At 41.6% G+C, this 23,264-nt stretch overlaps 1 protein-coding gene across 1 annotated transcript; it reads right to left on the bottom strand.

Moving 5' to 3' along the window:
- Nucleotides 1-242: 242 nt before the first annotated feature.
- ARHGAP22 (Rho GTPase activating protein 22) lies at nucleotides 243-22,637 on the bottom strand. Its single transcript, XM_071748787.1, has 7 exons — nucleotides 22,194-22,637; nucleotides 16,885-17,092; nucleotides 12,629-12,761; nucleotides 7,982-8,055; nucleotides 6,084-6,205; nucleotides 3,753-4,656; nucleotides 243-1,071 (listed from the first exon to the last, which is right to left on the bottom strand). The coding sequence occupies exons 1-7, from the start codon at nucleotides 22,312-22,314 to the stop codon at nucleotides 843-845; spliced, it is 1,791 nt and encodes a 596-aa protein (XP_071604888.1). The 5' UTR covers nucleotides 22,315-22,637; the 3' UTR covers nucleotides 243-842.
- Nucleotides 22,638-23,264: the final 627 nt, after the last annotated feature.

The following is a 23,264-nucleotide window of genomic DNA, read 5'->3' as shown; positions in this document are numbered from 1 at the left end:
GGATGTGTTTTGATGATAAGAAACCTCCTACCCTGATGTCTGGTCAGTATGTATTAGCTCATGAGAGCTTCTTGCAGCTATTTTTTTGCTCAAAAAGACACCAGAGATGTAGGGTAAAAAGTGCATATTTAAAATTCCATGTAGTTTGTGTGGCCAATCTGCTTATTAGCTACATATAGATTAATAAGTTGAATTTTTTTTTAAAACACTAGAACTGTTTGGTAATTAGTGAATTGTCAAGATTTTGGTATCTTATCTTCAGCCCATTTGTAGACTTTATTTTCACAGTTTATCTTCATAAAATAATTCCACTTTCAGGAATGAGAAATCTGAACATAGGTCCCTTTACATAGGGACTGGGGAAAAAAATTACCTCATTAAATCCATATACTAAATGACACTGAATATGGTGACAAACAGGAGCTGCTGTCTTCCCAAGCACAAGTGCAGGAGGCCCTCAGCTCCAGGCTCAGCCTGTCCATCAGTTCTGGCTATCCCTCCCACCCTTCAGGACTTGACACTGTCCTTCGGTCAGCAAAAGGATGGTGCACTAGGTCCAAGGATGGCAGCAGTGTAGCTGTGGAAAATAGTACCTTTTGATTTATGGGCAGAAAGGGTGCCTGCTTTGTCCTGGTTTGACACTGCTTTTTCTTGGCAATCTGACATCTCAGCTTCAAGCATTCTTTCCCAGACGGCCCAAACACTACAGTACACATAAAAACAATGGAACAAGTCTCACCAAGTGTACAGTCACTGTAGAATCATTCATGATACATAAGTACATACCAGAAAAAAGTGCATTGTTACTGGTTTTGCCAAAAATAGAATTTTCTATGCTTATTCTACTTGGGGACTTTAGCACTTCGACTCCCAACAGTTAAACATCCTAAAGTTGAAAAAAACTCTTCCATTTCCTTCTGCAGGAGGTGATTTCTCTTCTCAGCATCTTCACGAGCACGTTCAGAATTTCTCAGCTTTATCTCCAGCATTGTGTATTTCTTTCGTTCTTGGTCCAGTTCTTCTTCTAACATAACCACTTGTTTGCTCAGGTCTATACTTGTTTCTTCAATTCTTAAAACCAAAGGAGAGAGAGAGAGGGAGAGAGAGAGAAGAAAGAAAAGGTTTAAATGGCTGGATGAATACTGTTAGCTATAATACATATAAGTTGTTCCACTTAGAACTAAAATATCTTAATTCTAAGAGGAAGCTTTAAGGGAGGGCACTAAATGCTATTTCATTAATGTTGGATTTAAAGGTAGAGGATCCTTGAAAGCTGCAGCTTCCTCTCTTTGTATCTTTAGAAAATATGATCAAGTCCTACAAAACAATGTGGGCAAAAGTCTATCAAAAGTCTGAATGTCTGAGGAGCTGTATTAATTCTTCAGACTGAGTTCAAATATGTAATTCAAAAATAATCATTTAACCTCTGTTTTTATCCTGATACTGTTTTTCCCTATATGAAGATCCAGTACAGGTAAACATCCTTGGAGGTCAGGTTGCAGTAAGCTAACAGTCCTTTCTCACCATCCATTTTATGGTATTTTCTGTAAAGTTTGTCATTGACATCATGGTAGGTGAACAAAAGGTTTTCAGATGGAACAAAATTTTACAAAAAAACCCCACATTTCATACGAGGGAAGAATCTGAACACATCTTAAATTTTTCTGTGCACAAAGCTCTAATCAAGACTCAGAGCTTTTCTCCAGGGATGTCAAAGAACAAGGTTCATGTCTTTTTTTATTTCAAACAAACACAGAAGGCACATTCCTTTCTGTTCTCCCTATCATGTTTCCGAACTGGAAGACAGTAATGGTGTTAATACAGAGTAGGGAGTAAATCCAGATGGAAATTTCTGATCACCAGAACATTCAAAACTTGTGATGTAAAAATAAATAAATAAATAAATTAGGCTTTTTCCCAGGAAAGGTGTCATTCATCTAACTTAAAAAACACAACCAAGAAATGCACCTAATTCTCACTGATTAGTACAATACCCAACTGTGAAGCTGGGGTGCCTGGCTTCCCTGTGAAACTGTGCATAGGTTCCTTTTAGATAGGCTTTTTTAGTGACACTCAACAAGGACATGGAAGCTACAGACTCCATGGCAACAACAAAAAAAGGGACTTCTGTGACAGACCACCAAGAGGCGATGATGAAGGCAATGCAGTGTATTCCCTTAAATTGTTCCCTCATATAAGGCTAAAGGTGCCAAAATAAACATTATCACAACTTTCCTAACAATTAGGGAAGTCTCATACAGACAGGGCTTCTCACCAAGTAAGTCCAGCAGAATAAAAGCTGCACTGATGAGTGAACAGAAATTTGTACTACATCTGCAAAAAACTGCCCATCTCAGTGAAGACAGATTTTTATCACCCAGATTGCTGTCTTCTGTAATAGAAAAGGACTCTATTGAAGCTGGAATGCTTCATCCCTTTGTAACATTTTTGGTAAATCCTGCAGCTCTGAACTAGCAATTGACTTTTTCCACCACAAAGTTTAGGGGTCAGCTACAGCAGCCTAAAGTAGCTGTCCATGTTTGAGTTACAGGGTCACAGTACTTACTGCATTTCTATATACACAATATATTAGTCCTTTCCAAGATACTTCCAGTTTTTAAAGTCACAGATGGTAAGCATGAATTACTGAAACTTAACAGAGTATGCCTGATAATTATACTAAACTTGAGGAGGAAATGCTCTGTAACAAATTGGTTATAGAAAGACCATAAATCTTGTTTCCCTCTGACTAAGCAAGAGAAAGTGGGCAGCTGATGATGATAAATAAGAGCTTTTCCATCAGCAAGTGTTCCTTACCTGCTCCAGGCAGGTACTGACTCTGCTTTCTCTGCACTCATGCATGTGCCAAGAAAAGCTTGTATTCCTTCATTAGAACATGCCCTGCTATACACACTGAGTTCTATAAACCATACAAGTGCATGTACAATCAGGAAGGAACTAATTATTACTTTTGGGGACTAAATTATCTATGGGGACTAAATAAATCCAGTGAGGCAGACCAAAGTTTTCCTTCTCAGCCACCTCCCTTCTTTGCTAGTTAGTCTTTCTCACAGTCTCAAAAGGAAAATACTTGTCTCATACATTTAAATTGCTGCAGATGTGGTAAAAAGATTGCAAAATTTCTGAGAGCTGAAAAACTTGGCTTGAAATTCTTAGACTCGACAGGAAGATCATTTGGGCTGTAATCCTGAACAGCTGTTTAATACAAAGAGGCATTGATTGCATCTTGCCTGGTTTTACAAAACTATTAGTTTATTAGTCATGTTCCTCTTAGCTATTGTGCCCTGTGAGACCTGTCCCATTTATAGTCATCCTCTCCAGCTGCAGAGGCTGTCAAGCCAACAGCACAAGAAATCACAGGAAAAAGAAGGAACATAGCAAATGAAATTCCTGCCTTATCAGCTGGCCAACTGGAAGAGAGCGCAGTTCAGATAAATTTTTGAGAAGTCATAAAATCATAGAACATGCTGAGTTACAAGGGACCCGTCAGGATCGACAACTCCGGTGCCTGTGTAGGGCACCCCCAGATTCACACCATGTGCCTGAGAGCATCATCCAAAAGATTCTTGAACTCAGGCAGGCTTGGTGCTGTGACCATTCCCTGGGGATCTTGTTCCAGTGCTCAACTGCCCTCGAGGTCTGAGAATCTGAACACTTGGTAGCCCACACCCATGTAAGAACAGGGGTAATACTGACAAATTACTTCCTTGACCCCCTGCAGATGACATTACCTTTTGATATTAGTCTCATACTCAGTCCTCTGTTTGCTCAGTTCTGCCTTTAGCTCCAGCACCAAGTTCTGTAAGGCCCTAGAGCATTTGACAGAGTCTCTAGAAGCTGCAGCTATATTGCTCTGTTCACTGCTGCTGCTGCTACATGCTTCAAACCTGTCAATGCTGTTCTCCAGATCTGCAATCTTCACCTCACTTTGAGACAGTGAGCCCTGAGTTACCCATTCAGTTCTGAGAGAGCTTAAAGCAGAGGAGTCACTGGCCCAGCAGGCTGGGCAGCTGCTCACCGAGTCCACCACGGAGATTTCACATGATGATGTCGACCATGTTGTGCTGGCCACACTGTGTGTGCTGAGAGAGAGGCTGGATGAAGGGATGTTGTCATAAGTAGAGAGTCTCTGGGCAGAACACGAGTCTTTTACTTGTTCCCCAGGCTCTGTATGGCAATGGCCTTGGAGGGAGTACAATCCATTCATCAACCAGTTCCCACTGGAGGAGAGGCTGGGGTTATCTAAGGATGAGTTGCCAAACTTTGGACTCCCAGACCGTGCTCCCTGCTGGCAGAAGGAGTATTTCCATGGAGGTAGTGTCTGCACTCTTTTGTTTGGGCTGCTGGCAGGCTCAGCCAATTTGCCACTGTGCTGTGAAGGAATGTTTTTTACTACAAGTCCAGGAGTGGCTTCTAGTACCATAGCATTGGTAGAAGGCAAATCCGTGGGTCCGGGAATCCTGTTCTCTGACCTGCTGTCCTCCCCATCCTCCTCGGAGATCCACTCCACCATACTGCGCTGCTGCACGGGTCTGATCTCCAGCAGCCCCCCTGGCACATCTGCCTGAGGAATGGCAAAGATTCGCCCCTGTTTGCTTATCAGCACTGTCATCAGGTGCTGAACTAGAGAGGTACCTGTGGGCAGAAAACAAATGCAAGCAGCTGATGAGACATCATAGAAGCCCTCAGGTGCTTCCTATCAGTGAGGTGCCCGGTGAGCTCCTTGTGGGGCTTGTGGCCATCATGCTCAGCAATGAGTCTACAGAAAACACTGTTCTGGCATTTCTACAGAACTGCAAGAGACAGGAATTGTTCCCAGTGCTGGGAACGGGGACTGTGAAGGATACAGATGTCAGTTGAACTCATGAATGTATCTGAGTAGCAGTGTGCAAATGATCAGCATCAAATGATTAATAAACTGGCCTGCTAAAGGACACATTTTAAGGATAACAGAGAAGCAGGACACCTAGAAAACAGGGCATAACTGTGCCACACTGAGGAATAGGGTTCAGAGCCAGAGTCAATCTTAGCATGTGCCTCCGTGCAGGACAGCATAGCTCTGTACAGAGATATATACTGGATCCTGATGGAGCATCTCTCTGGACAGCTTCCAAAATGAGCAGGTTTCCACAACTACATTGCTCCCAGTTTCATAATCTTAACAGGCCTAGAGCTTGAGTTTACTGAAGAACAACCAGAAATTTCAGCTCAGGCCTTTTGCTGCACTCTTCATATATTGACAGACCTGGGGGAAGTATGACACCTGTATGATAAAAGCACCTGCAGAAGGTGTATAGAAAGTACTCGCAATTATTGCAGTTATTTAAATCCATGGAAATAAGTTGTCATAGTTCTTTAGTAGTGAAGTAGACAATTATGAACTAATAGAGATGATGACTTGCTAAACCTAATACAAAGCACTTGCTGCAAAAGAAAAAAACCTTAAAAAGAGAATAATTAATTCTATATCCATTTAGCCAGTCTTCTATCCTCAACTAACAATAAACCAAAATGTTTCCTCTGTTGCTGCTTATGAGTATAATGATAAAATCTAAATAATGATTAAATCTAAAAATCCAATCATCAAAAAAGGATCCCTTTTTTTTTTTTTTTTTTTTTTTTTTTTTAACAGTTCAGGTCTGTGGTCTGCATGTTATTGGTCCAGACTGTAAGAAACTCATCAGCTCTGGCCATCTGGCCACTAGGGGAAGTCAGAGCATTACACGACAGATCCAGGTTCCTTTTTTTTTTCCTCTCCACATTTTTGTACCTGCTCTTTGAGGGAATCAGCATGGTCCTGAAGAAAATTTGAGATTCATATTAGCAGTGGGTTCAAAAAGAGTTTGCATAACAACTTGCAACAAGGCAAATGAATCTCCATGTAGTGGAGAGGAGAGCCACTCCCAGGCCAGTGGTAAGTGGAGGCCAACTGGTACATTCCTTTACAGCCACTGATGGAAGGGATTGGTTGACTTGTTGCTGACTGTACAATCGAGTGATATAGCTACCAAAAAATATGTGTGACTCACATCTATGTATGTTCTCACAAGAGTGGTACCTACCTTCCATCATGGTCACTGGATCTTCCATTTTGGGTCGTAATATATTTGGTCCAAATACTGTAGCCAGGTTCTCGACGCTCATCTTGTTAATGTTGGAGTGAGCCTGAACTTCATCAAGGAACCTTGAAAAGGCCCCCCAAAAAAAATCAAAGGAGGAGAGGAATAAATCAGTTCTCAGACTGCAGGCGCTTGGGGCAGGAACAATTTTGTCCTGTATTTATACAACCCTGCCACCTGAAATGCTTCTAAGGAGTAGCACTAATGAGTACTCAGTAATAATCCCACATTTCTCCTACAAGAGGGAACAGGATGGTTTCTGCCTAAGGTACCAGCCCACCAGATACCCAGCCTCCTACTGGGTGTCAAAGTACAGATTTTCACATCTTTAGAGGAATTCTCCAATTAAACAGATGGACTTCTCCCCATTTTCACTTATAGATGTAACAGAAGTAAAAGAATATTTCACTCATCTCCTCATCTTAGAACTAGCAGCCTGTGGAATGAGCTTTGTTGCTTGAATCTAACAAAATACAGATAAAGAGGCAGACCAAATACTTCTTGTGAATGCTACAACTGGGCAAACCAGCATGAGAAAAAGACTATGCAAGCCAAAGACAGCACAAGAAGAAATCCAGGCAGACTGTGTAAAAGAAGGAAATGAGCAGAAAATTCCCAGCAGTTAATGTTTTTGTAATTTGGAACAGCCTCTCAATAGGAGTGATAGTAAGAGAAAAGCTGTAAAAACATGTAAATAGCTTGTACATAATTACAGAAGCTGTAAAAGGACAACATGACATCCAAACCTGCAACAGCAGGAAGTAGTAGTTCTGCACCCTCAAAAGTGAACAGTCTCACTCTGTACTTTGTTTCCTAAACTACTGCTAATTTTTATGAAGAGTGGATGGGTTTTGGGAGGAAAAAAAGTTTCCTTGCCATTCTACACTACTTGGTGAATTTTTGAATGCTTTTACTTTCAGTGTGACTTTTTTAGCCCTTCCCATTTTTTCTGCAGCTTTGCCCTGTAGTGGACACTGTTCTGAGACCCATGAACTCTCAGTTTAATTCACTAAGTCAGAAATGAATTCTGCTTGTCTTTCTTTTCCTCATTCTTAGAATCATGTACATCTCAGCCATCTATGTTTTGAGGTGCTCAGACATTAAAACAAATGGCTATAGGAGTACATTGGGAGGAAAATATTTTTTTAAGGCATTCAGAAAATACATTTCAGAAATTATATCTGTCGGTACACTTAGGAAGGACCTGAAACATGTTGAATAATTCATGGGCTTCTCATCAATGTTTGTGTAGCCTGCCCCAAATGTACAAATTTCACTGGTCATAAAGGGGTTAATTACTACAGACACTAGAATTACCACAGACACTAGAATACAACATTGTAGTTTAATACGTTGTATCTAGGGTAAGACTGTTCCAGCTTCCAAAATACATTCCATCCCACTTTGCAAAAACTGCGGACAGAAGTGCCTGATACTCTAAGAGGAAGGCAACTCCCAACCCCACTTCCAACTGAAGTATAGCTGATGCTATTCTGACTGCTCCTTAGCTTGTGTCATAATCTTCCAAGTGTGCAGTCCCTGGATAAAATACCCTTTTTACTCACCTTTAAGTGCTTCTGGAATTAACAAGATAATGTATTAGTATCATTCATGCCTGCTGGCAAGGCTGAGGGTGACAGCAGTTTTTTTGGCTGATGCTCTTGGATAAACCAAGTTTCCTTCAGGCCAGCTGCACATTCACCTCCTCATGTTTAATAGGAGCAGTAACTTACATTCAAATGATGCTTGAATATTCATGTTTTCAGGGTAAATTATTTGCATATAAGACGGTGCCTCGTAAACCATAACGACTTTTCTAACTATTAATTAATTTTACTTACTTGCATATGTATTTGAGGAGGTTGTAGTTCGCTCGGGGCAAATTCTTCACCTGTTTAACCAGTTCCTGGGTTCCCTGAGGGACAGGAAAAACAAAGAGAGCTATAAATACAAATGATGCCAAGTAGATGTGAGTTCCTTCAGTGCTGCAAAGCAGACCTGAGTTCCTTCAGTACTACAAAGTCCTCTTCCAGAATCAAAGCCATGAATAACAGATGGCAACACAAGGAGGCTTTGCTTTAAAAAGAGTCTCATCCAGTGTTTCATGCCTTACCAAAAATCCAGTGTCTGGAACTTAATTCAGTTCTCAGAATCACTGGAAATCCTCCTGTCATCTTTAGTGGCTGTGTAAAATCCTTCAATTAGTGAGGGCTGCTTGGCTTTAAAGTCTGCCCACTGGCACTGACATAAATGTACTGGCAAATGTGTGTTTTTAGCACCTAGGCTATTCAAAACTTTGAGGCACTGAGTGCAATTAAGCAGAGGAGTTTTTTCTTAAAGAAGCTAAATGACATTCCAATTTGACTAACTCCTTTTTAATTTCTTACTTGCATCTGCAGTCATTCCGAGCTGTAACATACTTCCTCATAAAATTTCTGTCTCTACATTAGTAAAGTGTAAGATGAAACATCTGCTGGAGGAATGACTTAAAACCTTGAAGCTATTTAAACTATCTAATGAATACCTCTGACTCAGAAGCCTATCCTCCTTCCACAGTCCCAGGCTTCATTTGCTTGTTCATTTCAATGCTGGTCTTGCTCATTTTTTGAGCCAACTAAACCTTTTGTGGGAAACAAGATATTCAAACACATTTAGGAAGAGTGGTGGACCCTAATGACGGAGAAATTCCAGAAGCAGATGGTTCTAAGCTGAAGAAGCACATATAGACATTCTTTTCAAATTTCCCTCAATTTATTAAGGATTGTTAGAGAGGAAAATCTGTTGGCCAGATTCTTGCCTGACTTCTCTGGGCACAAGAAGTCAGAAAGACCCAGAAAGCAGTCTGTAGTCCTGCTTGCATCTTTAAGGTCCTGAACGTATAGTCACTTTTTTATTCTGTATGTCCCAGCACAAAAAAACTCCTCTAATAAAAACCTGACACTTAAAAAGTAATTCTTAAAAGCAGTAACTCCATTTCAATTAGCTTAAAAACTAAGCCAGTTAACAGTGACAACAATGTAGACACCAATAAAAGGTCAGTCACTTTTGAAAATCTCAACCCTCCTTTTTAAGTTTCTGAAAACATTTCAATCAAGGACAGCTGCTACTTTTGTGAAGGTTCAGGTCAGTTGTTCAGGTCATCCAGCCTTCAAGTGAGGAGGTTGAACTGGACAAAGTTTAGTTAACAGACCTAATTACATCTTGAATTTTGCTCTGTAACTCGATTTATTTCAAATAGAGAAATAAGGATTGTATTTGGCACTGTATTTCAGGTGCTCTGAATGGCTCCTCTGGATGCAAGAGGGGGCTCAGAACAGAAACTGAAGGCAGATGTGAACAGCTAGAAAAAAATGACCAAAAGATACATGCTACCTAAAAGAAACGACAGAAGGTTCTAAAAATTTATCATCCATGATAATTCATGAGGAATCACAAACAAAGTATGACACAGAGTGCCTTCATATTTGCCAAGGTACACTTGGTAGGTTAAAAAAGCCTTTTCTCCTGCTGCAACATTTGTTATTTCTGCCACAGCTTTGTACCCACCAACCACCTGACCAATAGATGGCAGAAGGCTGAGCCTAGTAACACCACTGTGAAAGTATAAAGGAAAATGCAAGTTTGGAATTGCTGGGCTATTAACAAACAGCCCTGATTAAGCTTATGACTGTAGCCTAGCAAGCAATAAAGGCACTGCACTGTCATTTTTCATGTTTTTTTTCAGCAACTCTTACCTCCTTGGAAATGCAGCATGTCTAATTTATGATGATGCATGCTTTCCAAGGAGTGATCCCAAGTCCAAGGATTTCACAATGTGTGTAACAGTTCAGCACCAAATATGAGCTTTTTGTAGGGCTGGAAAATTAGCAACATTTCAGACATTCACCCAGTTTCAGACCTCTTTTTAAAAACTTGAAACCGTGTGTTTAGCCCATTTAACTGCTGTGTGCATCTCTGGAATTTAGGCAGTAGAGAAGACAAAAATACTACCGTGTCGTGTCAGGTCAGACTCATGAGCTTTTAAACATTTTAATTTCTTTCATTCATTCTTAGTCTAATTCTTTTTTTATCTCTAATCCCTCTTCCCAGCTTGCTGTGGTTGGAATAAAATATTTTTAAAGCTGCAGTCCTGCTGAGGTACCTAGAGGCCTCAGCACAACCCAATGTCTCTCTTATGTTTCTGTTTTCATTCCAATACCAAAGGTAAGTTTGGTGCAGAATGATGATAAAGAGCAATCTGAATGAAAAATACAAAGCTTAGGGCAGTGCTGGAGTATTTTTTGCTGCAGATTGACATCAGGCCAATCAAATCTGATAATAATTCCTGTATATCAGCACAATGTAGGAGGATGTGGTGCCATCAGTTTTATCTGAACCACTATTTTGTCTTAAGCAATTTTAGTTTTTTGGAAGGCAAATGTACAAAGCTAAAGAAAATGATAAATTTTGAATTTAAAAGTCTCATTCAAAACTTCCAAGTGAAAAATAACTGTTAATTAATACTTCAAATTAAAACAGTAGATTGTGGGTTTTTTCAAATATTTTTTTAAATAAAATTTCCTGCTTATCATTTTTTGCTAAAAAATTACATCTTCAATGAAAACGTATTTTTGAGCAGGGGGACTTCCCACATGAGAGGTGAGTCAGGTCCTACAGGCTGGGTCTGACTGTGCTACATTCTGCTCCACATGCTACTGTGCACGTATGGCCTCTCAACCTTTGATAGGTGCATCCACCTTCCTTTCTGAAAAAGTAAACATCTCTTGTTGAGGTTCCAGATTTTCCTGAGGACAAAATAGGGGTTATGTTTACAACAGCAGTTTAACAAGACAACTTTGTGCTATTGGCAGTACTGTATTTTGTAAGCTTTCTTTTTGGCTCTCTAGTGCTTCTAATACAATTAGTGTCTTTCTAATCCAAAGAGAATTCTGCACTTCAAGCCCTTTGAGTCTGGCCTTGCTGCTACAAAACCAACACAGATGTTGCTTTCCAAACTGCTGCAGCTTGTGCAGGCAAAATCAGGCAAACTATGTAGTTAATAAGCTGAGCAATTGATATATAATTAAGTTTGCCCAACTTGGCAGTGTCTCTACTCTTGTGCAATAGCGCTTAATGGATCCAAAACTTCCCAGTCTGCACATCTTATGACCATAATGAAACCAGCCCCACTGCTGTAGAAATGTTGGTGTTTCTTGTGAAATCAATCCCTGTACTGCCTCTAACATAGTAGCCTGCAGAGATGCCTAAGTTGACTGAGGATAAGGCAGAAAATGAGCAAATGTTGGAGCTAGTGGACACTTTGCTGTACCTACTAGAGACAACACCAGTGTGCTGACACTGATGTGGCTGTGCTCAGGATGCAAATGCATATCCATGTGGGGTAACATCCTGTGTGATGCACAGAAATTTGCTTTTTCAGAGTTGATTAGAGTTGATTAGAGAATTGCAAACTATCAATTGCATTTTATTTTCCTATGGGCATCATAAAGGATTGAATATCCTCAGAGCCTTCTGCCACTTGAAGTAAAGTTGAATCCCTGGCTCTCCGTACAGAACAGATTTAACAGCTCCCACCAGAGACAAAGATGTGAGCGTGCTCTTGAGGCCACACAGAAAAAGAGAGACAGAACTGTGCTCTGCAATTTATAAGCCCTCAGACCTTTAGCTGGCTCTAGCCTTCTTTAGCTATCACTAGCAACAACCCTTATGGCTTCTTTAAACATCTGTTTTAGAAGGTGGAATAGTTCCACCCACATTAGACTAGATCCAGTGTGCCTGTGAAGTCAGCAAAGGCATCAATATTATGGATTAAACAGAGCCATCAATCATATTGAAAATTATCCTTCTCCTCCCAAGCAGTGAATCAAAATTTCTGTGACTGCCACAGACTTGGAGGTTTTTGTTTGCCCTTTGCCCTGCCTGGACACCAAAGAGAGGAACATCAGAAGATGTTCTTCTGGTGAAGTATTCATAGCATTATTTCCTCTATTTTGTGATAATATCTTAGCCTGCACTTTTGTAGTGTCTTTCCTCTAAGTAATACAAAGATCATGATACTGATCAACCAATCCACCAAATCATCCCATCCACCAAAAACTGGGATGCATGCAGAACATGCTGTTCTGATGCATGAAACTGAAAACGCAGAAAAATGGAATGACTTCACACAGCTTGCTAGTGAGTCTACAGCAAGGCTGGGAAAGGAACCCAGACCTCCTACCTTGCATCTCTTCCTGATTAAACTACAGAACAGTTTTGTTCAGAAGAAAGAAGAACCAGGCTGCAAGACTGACTTCAGAAAAGCTCCTATTCAAGCAGGAGTGTGTGATAGTGATGCCAAATTCACGGTTTCAGGAAAATTCAGAAGGTTCCCAGGAACTTCATTGATTTAAGTCAGTCCTGAAGAGTGATGAGAAGAAAGTTGTACTACACCGAGTCTTGGGAACAACTTTCAAGGTAGACAGAAGTAGATTAGAAGTATCACTGACCTCTCCCTCATCTTTTGTGAGTAGCTGTCCACAAGAGAGAAAGTCTTCATAATTGGCAAAGGGGATGACAGGCTCTGGCAGCTCTCGAAGGTAAAGCTTCAGGAGGGATGCCACAGTGTGAACATCTGTATTGCTGTAATAGAGAAGAGGGAAGGAAATTTAGAAACTCACACTACCCTAAAGATTGATGTCCTTCATTTGATGGGTTCATCAAGGTTCCTCTTTGAGACAGAGACTAAGAATGCACATGGAAGGGAGCTGCTCTGCCACATGTTTGCATTAGGCAGGAGGGTCTACCTGGGAATGAGGGAAATCTCCCATTTTGTCAAGATATAATTGCATCTCAGGCAATATGGGCAGTGAAAGGGATGTGCCCCTAAAACTGCTTAAGGTAAGGTGCTGCTGTGGTTTGTCATCCAGTGTGAATTAGGAATGTGAGCAATACAGTCAATGTAAGTGCACAGCAATCATGTAGCACTGACAGTAAAGCTCTGCATCCTTTTGCAATCAAACAAATCCTCTCATCATCTCACTGATCCCTCCTGTCCACAGCAGCACCCACCTGCATCTCTTGGGCCAGGCTCCCAAGAGACTTGGGCATTCATTCAAAGAAAAAAATGGAGAAAGCTGTATTTCTTCCAGGACCTCTATTGCCATTTAGTGTGGATGCCTGGCTTGTGAGTCACAAATCTTCCCACTGCCTGGAGTATTTGGCATTTCCTAGTTCATCTGCCGTGCTGGAATATCAGATTTTCTTCTCTCTCCCACTCCAGGCACTTCTTTTCCCCCTTCTCTCTCCTTTGCTTCAAGTTAGCATTGAAATGTCAGGTCCTATGGTGAAGATACACCTGTTTCTCCCTTTCCTTTTCCTGTTAAGCTTTTGATGTGTGGTAATATTTCTCCCTCATTTCAAGTCTCTTGCCATACAACTTTGTTGATCTTTTCAAACAACCTCCTCAATGGTTTTGACTGTTGGAAATCTAAACAGACTCTGTCACCAGCTCCCCACTACCCACTATTGCCCTGACAGTCTTTAAAGAATTTTTAAAGAACTCTGAGAAAAACCCATGAGTAACCACAGGAGTTTCAAATCCTCACCTCCATCTGAAAGCTGAATCTCTTCTGCTCAGTATGTTTTAAAGCATTTTGGTTTTGGAACACACAGCCAAAAAAACCCCAGGAAACATTACAACAGGAAGCTGCCAGCAGGTACCCTTGCTACTAATCCTGATAATGGTATTCCTATTAAACACCTCCATCATATTTGAGAATACCAGAGTTTCACATAATGTATTTCTTTCATTTCTTAATGTATTATAAATGCTTTCCAGATAACATCAGTGCCCTCTATCTTTCTTTTTTAGAGTGGAGTTTCTGGCATGGATGGAGGATATGACTGTCACTCAGAAGCAGAGCCCAGACTACAGCTTCAGGTCTGTTGGCTGATGTTATTGTTTCAGCCACAAGGCAAAGTGAAATCCAGCCAAATTCCCAGTGTTGTGGAAGTGCAGTAGCAGCATACTGCTGCAGATGCTTCCAGAACACCAACACCTGGCCTCTCATAAGGCATACATTTAAATGCAGGCATATGCATTTAAAACCCAAATTAGAAAAGCAAGCCTTTTAAAAATATTTTAATTATCAGTCCTCACAAAGATGAAATCCACCATGGGGCAATCAGGCTCTAGGATTTGGAAGATCACTTTAGATACAAAAGACATTTAAAAGCACTGAATGCAACTAGAGGGGAAAAGAAAAAGGATATTTGTTTGACTGTATCCAATTTGGAAACAAATACAGAGATTTCACACTTGTAGAAAATATTTGCTGCTGGCTAGGTATCTTAGGCCATGCATGGATACTTTTAGTTACAAATACAGAAAATTATGCTTTCTAGGATGAGATGTATTTCACTTAGTCAGGGTGGAACTGCCTCTCCCTTGCTGCTGACTATGGCTGTAGAGATCCAAGACCAATGAGCTGGGCCTCCAAGTGGATGTGGTGGAAAGACTGAAAGGCAGAGACTGGGGGACTCCAAATGCCACACTGCTTAGGTACACCTAAGTTGGACTCCTTTAATTATGTACTGAGCCTTCAGTTATCACATTTTTAATTAAAGACCAAAAAGGCAGGCATTCCTTCATGGAGATCTTTATTGCCTCTGTTAAGGGTGAAACAACACTGATCTATTTAACCATTGCAAATGCCTATGAAAATAAAGGTGCTTTCTGCTTTAAAAATGCTGAGGGGAGGCTTGGTTTATCTTCACGACCCTGAAGTTAGTATGGGTTAGGTTAAGGTAAAACATGAAAGTGAAACTGTTATTCCTAATTAATTCCTTCCATAGTTACTCCTGTTCCAGATTATAAGCATTTTCCAAAATAAATCTGTTCACTTCCACATAAATTAAGGTAATTCTAATTCTGAACTAGGACATCCAGATATTCAGTTAAAAATTCAAAGATTTTGCTTAAGAAAAGATAAAGTGAGACAATTTGATGATTCCAAAGTTTATCGTTTTTCTTTAAGTTTTTGACAATTCTTTTTAGGGAGCAAATCCTGATTGCAGTTTAGAATCAAAGAAAGGAGGATAAGTGGTCTGGAAAGTTGAGGGGAAGGAAGAATTAAAAGAATGTTCCAAATAAACTCCAAGGATATTCTTGCCAGCACTAACTCTTCCTGCAGCAGTAGACAAGGATGCTATGGGCAATGTTGAGACTTGTTACAGTATCAGGGAAAGTGATCCCCTAGGTAAATGTGCTGGCAATATGCCAGGTGCTGCCTGCATCACCCGGGAAAGTGCTACTACTGAGTTTCAGCAAGGAGTAGAGCCAGGTCTCCAAATCAAGATCCCAGCTCTGATCCCACTTTTGAATCTGTGCTGGAGATTGGGCCAGACCTATACAATGGCCTTGGATTCAAATAAACCTGGAGTTCAAGGTCTGTCAGGGTCAGGGCCCATTTCTGAAATCCCTGGTTAGGTGAGCACAATGCTGCCCTTCACTCTGGGTAACATCTCCATATGTGAAAGGGGAGGAAATGGGAGTTACAGAGTGTGGGATAGGATCTGTCTACAAGGGCCCTGAGAGCATTTACCCTCCTTATGATTTGACTGCCTGGGCTCAGAGCCAACATTAAGATAGTGCAGCTGGGAGATGCTGCCCCTTCCCTTGCTGACCTTGGACGGAGCACTCTGAGCCAGGGCTGACTCTTCCCCTGGGATCTTATCTGAAACTGAGCCTCCACTGTTTAGACTGTGAGCTACAACTCCCCCTGCCTCACAGCAGTGCCTGTGCCTGGCTGCAGACCTTGCTGATCTGGATCTGGACACTGACTCCCAAACAGATCACCCAGCCTGATTTTGGACCTGCCTCATCACAATGGACTTGCCAGGCATTCATTTGACTGTCACTGCCTCTGAAAGCTTTGTTACCATGCTTGGCTCCTGTCTCACCCTTCTCTGAGAAGCAGCTGGCGCCTGCTGCTCCCTGATATCAGCATGGGCAGGAGAAAAAAAAGGCAGTTTCTATGTCTTTGTACCAGGCAAGGAGTGATTACATCAAAATTTCTATACTGGGAAGAAAAATGCAAAACTCCCATTTTTATTTCAGAAACATTTGACTCAAGTTTTGTTGCAAATTAAGAGATATATTCAGTTTTGAAATAGATGTTCTATCTCAGCTGCTGAAATTGTGGACCAAACAAAATAATTCTGGCCAAGAATTTTTCTGGGGTGAAAAAGTGGTTTGCTACTACATGATGACCAGTTCTATACATTGCATGCATAACAGCCAGAGAAGATGTATGAGCATTGTGAAACTTGGTGACAAAGGAAGGGGAAGAGTCAAGATATTGCACCTGGGCCCCTGATTGCTGCAAGGGAGAGTGCAACACCAAAAGCAATAAAACACCTGTTTCACCTCTGTCATATCTATTTCTAGGGTGGGATCCCACCAACTGCTGAGTACCCCACCCCCAAATCTAACAATGTATTTCATTCAATATGTGCTTAAGCTGCAATGCTGGAGTAGCACCATCTAGATTAATGGGCTCAGTTTCTTCCTCTGCTCAAGCACTTAGCTGGATGAGGGCTTCCACACCCAACACCATGCAGGAGAAAGCACCAGTGGCAATTTAGATGAAGAGAACTATGGTATGGAAAGAGCATGGAAACTAGGACAGCCACTGCAAGGCCATTCCTAACAGGTATTACATGCCATAGATAAACCAGCCTGAACTTACTGACACCAACTCACCTGTCAAAAAGGGGTTTCTCTCCGCAGTCAAAAGAATCCTGCAGATCTTTGACAAGGTTGGCTTGGCCAGGCATCCGAAAGAGCCCTTCCTCTTTAAGACCTCGTTCCCGAATAAAATCCACACACTGTTCCACCAGCAGTGGGGCCAAGCGCTGGCCATATTTCCTCTCAAACTGTACAATGTCCTCCAGTCGCTGTCCAAAGATCCCTGACAACAGAGAGCAAGAGAAACATGTTTTTTTTTCCTGCTTAAGAGTGTTTCAAACCATCCTCTGTGCTATCTCAGTTTACACCTCATTAAACACAGGGAAGGTGGGGTTAAGCTGACACTTATGGTTATCTACAACTGTGCTGAATCTGGATTAAGTACCCATACTTACATTGCATCTTCTGTCCCAAAAATGCCAAAACAAAGGCTACATTGACTTTATGGAACACACCTCTTGGCCATCACAGGGTTGTCCTTCAACAGTTTGCAGTAGGCCAGCCCCACAGGTTGTGATCCCACTAAGCAGCAGATTGCTAACATTAGAACTGTCTATCACAACAATCTGCCTCCACCCTCTGCATTTCTATTTCCTTTCCTTTAATTGAAATTGCCGACTGAAAATTAAAACACAGAATAAAAACCACTCAAAATACATTGCCCTTCCTACTAAAACATGTACCATACTTCTTGCACCTTGAAAATACCAGAAGATACTCTACCTCTTTACTCTACTCACTAGATACTCTAAAACCAGAGTGGCCTATGTAATTCTTAAGTCAGATCCACTGCAGACATGCAACACCAAGTGTGAAGTACTGTCTCTGTCTCTGGGGAAATGGGAGTTCCTGATCAACACCAGCAGCTGAATGCCACTGTTGGCACCAGATCTTTTGGAAAACAAAGAAGTGACTCAGGATGTAAATCCCAGAGGTTTTAGTTTAATCCCTGCCACTAGGCGTCTCCTCCATCTAAAAGGACAGCTGCTGAGTTGCATCCTGAATCCCTAGTTCTAGCACCACTATTGTGATGGATTACCAAGATAAATTAATAAGAATTTAGTAAGTGAGAGAATCCCAGAATTCACTCAGTTTCAGATGAAACTGTAGATTTTAGCAGATGGGAAATTTTGTTCAGATTTCTCAAAGCAACAGGAAGCTTTCCACTAATAACAAGGAGCCTTAGATCATGCATTCAGTACTCTGTTAATCCTTCAGGACTGAAAAATAAAGCAACATGCAATATTGGAGTTATAGTGTATTTGTAACCAACAGCCAGAAGAAGCAGTGTTTAATAGATGCATGCATGTTCTTATAGCAGACCAGGTACTTTGGTTGTTCCTTAGAGCTCTACTTACCTTCTTGATAAAAATAAAAATTTTCATTTTTATTTTAGTGCAATATTCATGGGAGGCTGATAACTCCTGACAGGAATTTTCTTAACCACCATTCATAGGCTCATTCCATGATATGAGTTGGAATTGACTTTAAAGACCATCTAGTTCCAATCTTTCTCCTATGGGCAGGGATGACTCCCAATAAACCAGGTTGCTCAAATCTTCATCCAACCTGGCCACCATGGGAGACATGATGTCAAACCTGCTTTCTATATTCAGTCCCACCCTGCTGAGTCCCCAGTGAAACAAGTCTTTCACTATCAGTTTCAGCTCCCTAGATGAAACATACAAGAAGTATCCTAAAGTCCAATATAATTTCCCTGGCAGTTTGTTATCCATTAGAAGACAGAAACTTTCTTTACATCCCAGCCTATACAACTGCACTACAGTATCAGAGCAAAGGGCCATGAAAAGTATAAAAGGAAATTCCCTCCTTAACCTGGCAGTAAGGCATGCCCTGGAGCATGGGAGAGACTTATCTTTACAACTGTAAATACTGGTTTTCTTGCAGAGTAGAGGTTTTACTAGTTCTTGTTTCTAATCTGAATTTTCACTGAGATGGGAGTCTCTGAAGTCACGTTCTAGGACACAAAATCTCTCCCTGCTTTTGTACAGGTGTCCTGGTTTGGGCCAGGATAGAGATAATTTTCCATCTTGTAATTTTGTTTTCAGCTAAGTCTCTTGTAAGTAGCTGCACTTGCTGAAATTAACAGCAAGTTTCTCAGTCAGCGTGTGTTTCTAGGACTGATAATGCTCAGTGTTTATACTTACATCTAGAGAATGGTGTGCAGAACCAAGGCCACTGCTCGGTTCTGAGGAACATGTTATGCTCTGGAAAGAGAAATGGAGTAAAGAGATCACACCTGCAACCCTCCTTTAGGGAGGAGCAGACAAGGCAAATGATCAAAATTGACCATACAGAGTATTCCATTCCATATGTGTCATACTCAGTATAAATTTAAGGTATCACAAGGGTCAAACCCCTTCACCTTCACCCTTTGCTCTTCCCTTTGGCCCTTCTTCACCTGTCCCTGTTTGCTTTGGCATCCTGGGAGGATTCTATCCATTCCTCTGCCTGTGGTCCTGATCCATGCCAGCCTGAATCTGTGTATTCCTGCCTCCAGCTCTCGGCTGCTGCTGACTCCAGGAGTCCAGCCTGGACTTCCCTAGGGCTGCTCTGTAGCCTTGGTGATGATGTGAAAGTTATTGAGGGGGAAAAGGGGAGGAACGTGGTATCATTTTTCCTGTATATTTGTATATATTTAATAATTTTTCCTTTTTTAATCATTACTGTTTCATTAAAGCTGTGTATTTTACTTTCCAACCCATAAGTCTCTCTCCCTTATTCTCTCTCCTTCCTTTATCAGGGAGGGGAGGGGGATTAATAGAGAGCATCTGGCATTTGGTTAATTGCCAGCCCGTGACAACAAGTTGCTTTGTAATCTCATCATGTAACCCCTGCTGTCATGATAGGGCACAGAAGAAGTGCTGGGTTATGTGGGGCTCAGTACTGACCAAGGGTTTCCAGTGGACTCGCAGGAGTTGGGCAGCTGTGATAGATGAACCTTTACACTGCATGCTTTTCCTTTCTCACTCTCCTTTTTTTTTTTTTTTTTTTTTTTTTTCCTGAGCCATTGCCAAGGACCCTTGCAGCTGCTGCTCAAAAGAATGACTGCTCCCATGACAAGCCTTTTGGCAGTAAGAGCACTAGGCTTGGGGTTTGGAGAGGGAAAGGATAGAGTTGCAGTTAGATTTGGGTTGGAAATTTGGCCTTGGAGAAATGGTTCATCTGTGCTGTGGCTGCAGAGCTTGTCCATGGCTTAGAAAAGGCAACTAGTGTTAGGGTTCAGAGAAATAGCAGCTATCTTTGGATTGGGTTTGGACAGCAACTCTCAAAGGCAAGTGGGAGCTGCTTACAGTCTGGGCTTGTGGGAATCTTTCATCTGGGCATCTGCTGGATGGTGTTGAAGAAGTTTGCCCTCAGGAAAATTACCACTAGGGCTCTCACAGCTACACTGGCAAAAGACATAGCAGATGCATCTACTTCAGTCTTCCAGGGCTAACAGGGCAGACTGAGTAGGTTTCCTGCTATCTCTGTAAAGCTCATCTCACTTCAGCCAGGTCTCAGAAGGGCTTGTGAAACTGCTGCAGTAAAATGCTCCTGAAAGTACCAGGATGTGACAGCATTGCCAGGCTGGACAGGAAATGTCCTGCCTGACAAGGGAAAGCTAATGTGGAGTCAGTCACACGCAGCTTTATCTGTAGACTCCACAAGGCACAGGCCTGTTTTTAATCTCTGGGGCCTGCAGCTAATACTGAACTTGGCAACACTTCACTCCCTTTGATGATACTGATGGAAGACATTAAATTCTTTCTTTTAGTTCATAAGAGGAGATTCAGTGCCATCCAGCCACACTGTCAGACAGAGTTAGACTGGACATAAAGACAAAAACTACTAGCAAATCAAGGGTTAATTTTCCTTGTCATACACTTTTCTATAGCTAGGCCCTTTTATTTGGTTTCAAAGAAGAAAAAAAACAACAACCCCCCCCAAATCTAAACAAACAAAACAAAAACCCCAAAACAAAACAAAAAAACAAACCAATCAAGGAAAAAAACCCAAACCAAAAAGAAAACAAACAGCATGCTTGGGACAACATCCTTAATCTCAGAAAGATCCAAAAGATACCAAAAATGGGCTAGCAGAACTACAGAATTTATTCCCTCTACTCCAACATGCTGTCTCTGTTCTTTAAAGATTTAGGTGGTTCTTTGTGGAAAAAGTGAGCCAGGAATGATGTACAAAGACACAGACAGGCTCTCTGTCCTGGCCTGAATAGCTCACCCACCAGCTCCTGACATACAAAGCCTATACACTCAGTTATGCTGTCCAGACATGCAGTGGGCAGGAAAATATATGCTCCCTGATTCATTTTTTCCTCATCAGAGCTCTGATTTCAACCAAAATAAAGACAGAGATAATAAAGTCAGTTCATAAGTAGATTTTCTTTACAGGGAGTACTGACGACTCCGTATGCATAAAACGGGAAAAGTCCAGACACACCTACATCAGCTAAATACACACATTAAAAGATGTGTAGGAAGATAATCAAGCACACACCTGGATGTGGCTGTGCAGCAGTACAAACACCCACGCATGCATGTGGTGCCTCACAGACAGGCGGTTTATGGAGGTGAAGATTGTGTACGTGCTCACCTGCACAGATAAATGTCTTTTACCTTCCCACATTCATGCTTAGGCTCACATTTAACTGTCCCTCTCACACATGAAAGCACTGAGAAGAAAGTACGGGCAGTCATTCAGAAATGCATATGTTTCACACACAAAACACACACTAACCTGTAACTCTTTTTCCCCTCCCCAGCCCACCCAAGCACACACTGTGTGAAATTACTGTGGCAGCAATTGAAAAAGGATTTCCAGGTCAGAAGCTGTACATGACTAAGAAAAGATAGCCCCTGACAACTAAACAATCCAGCCAAGCAAAGCATGGAATAATGGAGGAAAAGAAACAACAGATAATTATGATTCAAGAAAAACTGAGAAAGTAACTTTCCCAAGATCACAAAAATCAGTCTGTAGTAGAACTTGGTGTCTTCTGACACCATTTCCCACAGAAAGCAGGCTCCCTTTACTAGAAGCCTGTTGCTCTCAAATACATCCATGTAAATATTCTGTATAAAACCAAATATAAACACAACTCCTCAGAATTATCTTAAAATACTAGCTTAGCATCCAGTAGTAATTTTTGCGATACACTGAGTCCTTCCCACTCTTTCTCCCTTTGTAAAGCCATCTCCTTTTTTAGAGTCTTAGACTCTTCTGTGTGAGGCTAGACTCAAATATCTGCTTTTCCTCTAGGAAAAGAAAACAACAAATACACACTCTGCAAAATCATCACATACCTCTTGTTCTTGTGCAGCACTCTGCTACATGACAGGCACTGGGCTTCAAGCAGAAACCAGGCAGTGTCAGACAGCAGGAGCGGCAGAGAAAGAAAGTCCTGACTTCAGGCATCAGACACATTCTGAGTCCCAGCACTGGCAGTTTTCCATTCACCCAGCGCTACAGAGTGGAGAGCAGCCGATCTGCCCAGGGAGATAATCTTGGCAGCACATCTGGTTTTAGCTCCTCAACTCAGCATCATGACTTGTGCAGAAAGCATTTGAAATATCCAATGAGATGCAGAGATTCCCAGCTCCCTCTGCACGGGGAAAGAGAGAGGAGAAAGACAGGCAGGTAGGGTCTTGCACACCCTCAAAGCTGCTGCCAATGTAAACAGCAACTAAGCATGGGTCACAAGTTTTAACAAAGGCATCCCCCATTGGCTCCGTAATATATTCATGCTCTAATTGCTTGTCAGATCTATTCTAGATAGTTGGAAAAGCTGAGCAACTGTTGCTGTCTGCATGCCACGCTTTGGATTTCTTCCCGAGAGAGGCAATGTTAGTTGTTCTGCAGGCAGCCTGATGCCCTGGTCTGGCCTCTGATCTTGCTTGCAAAGCACCCTAAGCAGCAAACTTATTTTAGAGGGGAATATGGCCCCACCTTAGCCTTAATGTGCTCTGAGACTGTCTCCATATCTCTAGGACATACTGGAATGTTTTACAGAGCCTTAGGGAAAGCTACAATTTTTCACCTGTGCTTTTTTTTTTTATTATTTAGAGCCTCTGTTTTATCCCTTTTCAGAGAAGCTGCCTGATGATTAATAGCTTAGCTGGACAGCTGATAGGAGAAGGAGCTAAAAGGCTCTTACACATGAAGTAATCTCCAGGATTTACTTGCAGATGAAACAATCATCAGGACTTACTTGAAGGCAAACATTCACCCCCCAGCTCCTCCTCTGAGGGTAAGTAGTCTGTAGTTAAGAAAAATGCCTACCACACTATGCCTCTGCAGTACTACAGAGGTCATTTATAAAATGCAGTCATGTGACTGCAGATCAGCAGCAGCCATCACCCAAAACCTTTGCACCA

This window comes from Heliangelus exortis, chromosome 7, assembly GCF_036169615.1.
Source record: "Heliangelus exortis chromosome 7, bHelExo1.hap1, whole genome shotgun sequence".
Classification (NCBI taxonomy): Eukaryota; Metazoa; Chordata; class Aves; order Apodiformes; family Trochilidae; genus Heliangelus; species Heliangelus exortis.
The sequence above is the reverse complement of the archived record's forward strand: the minus strand, read 5'-3'. Positions and strand labels throughout refer to the sequence as shown.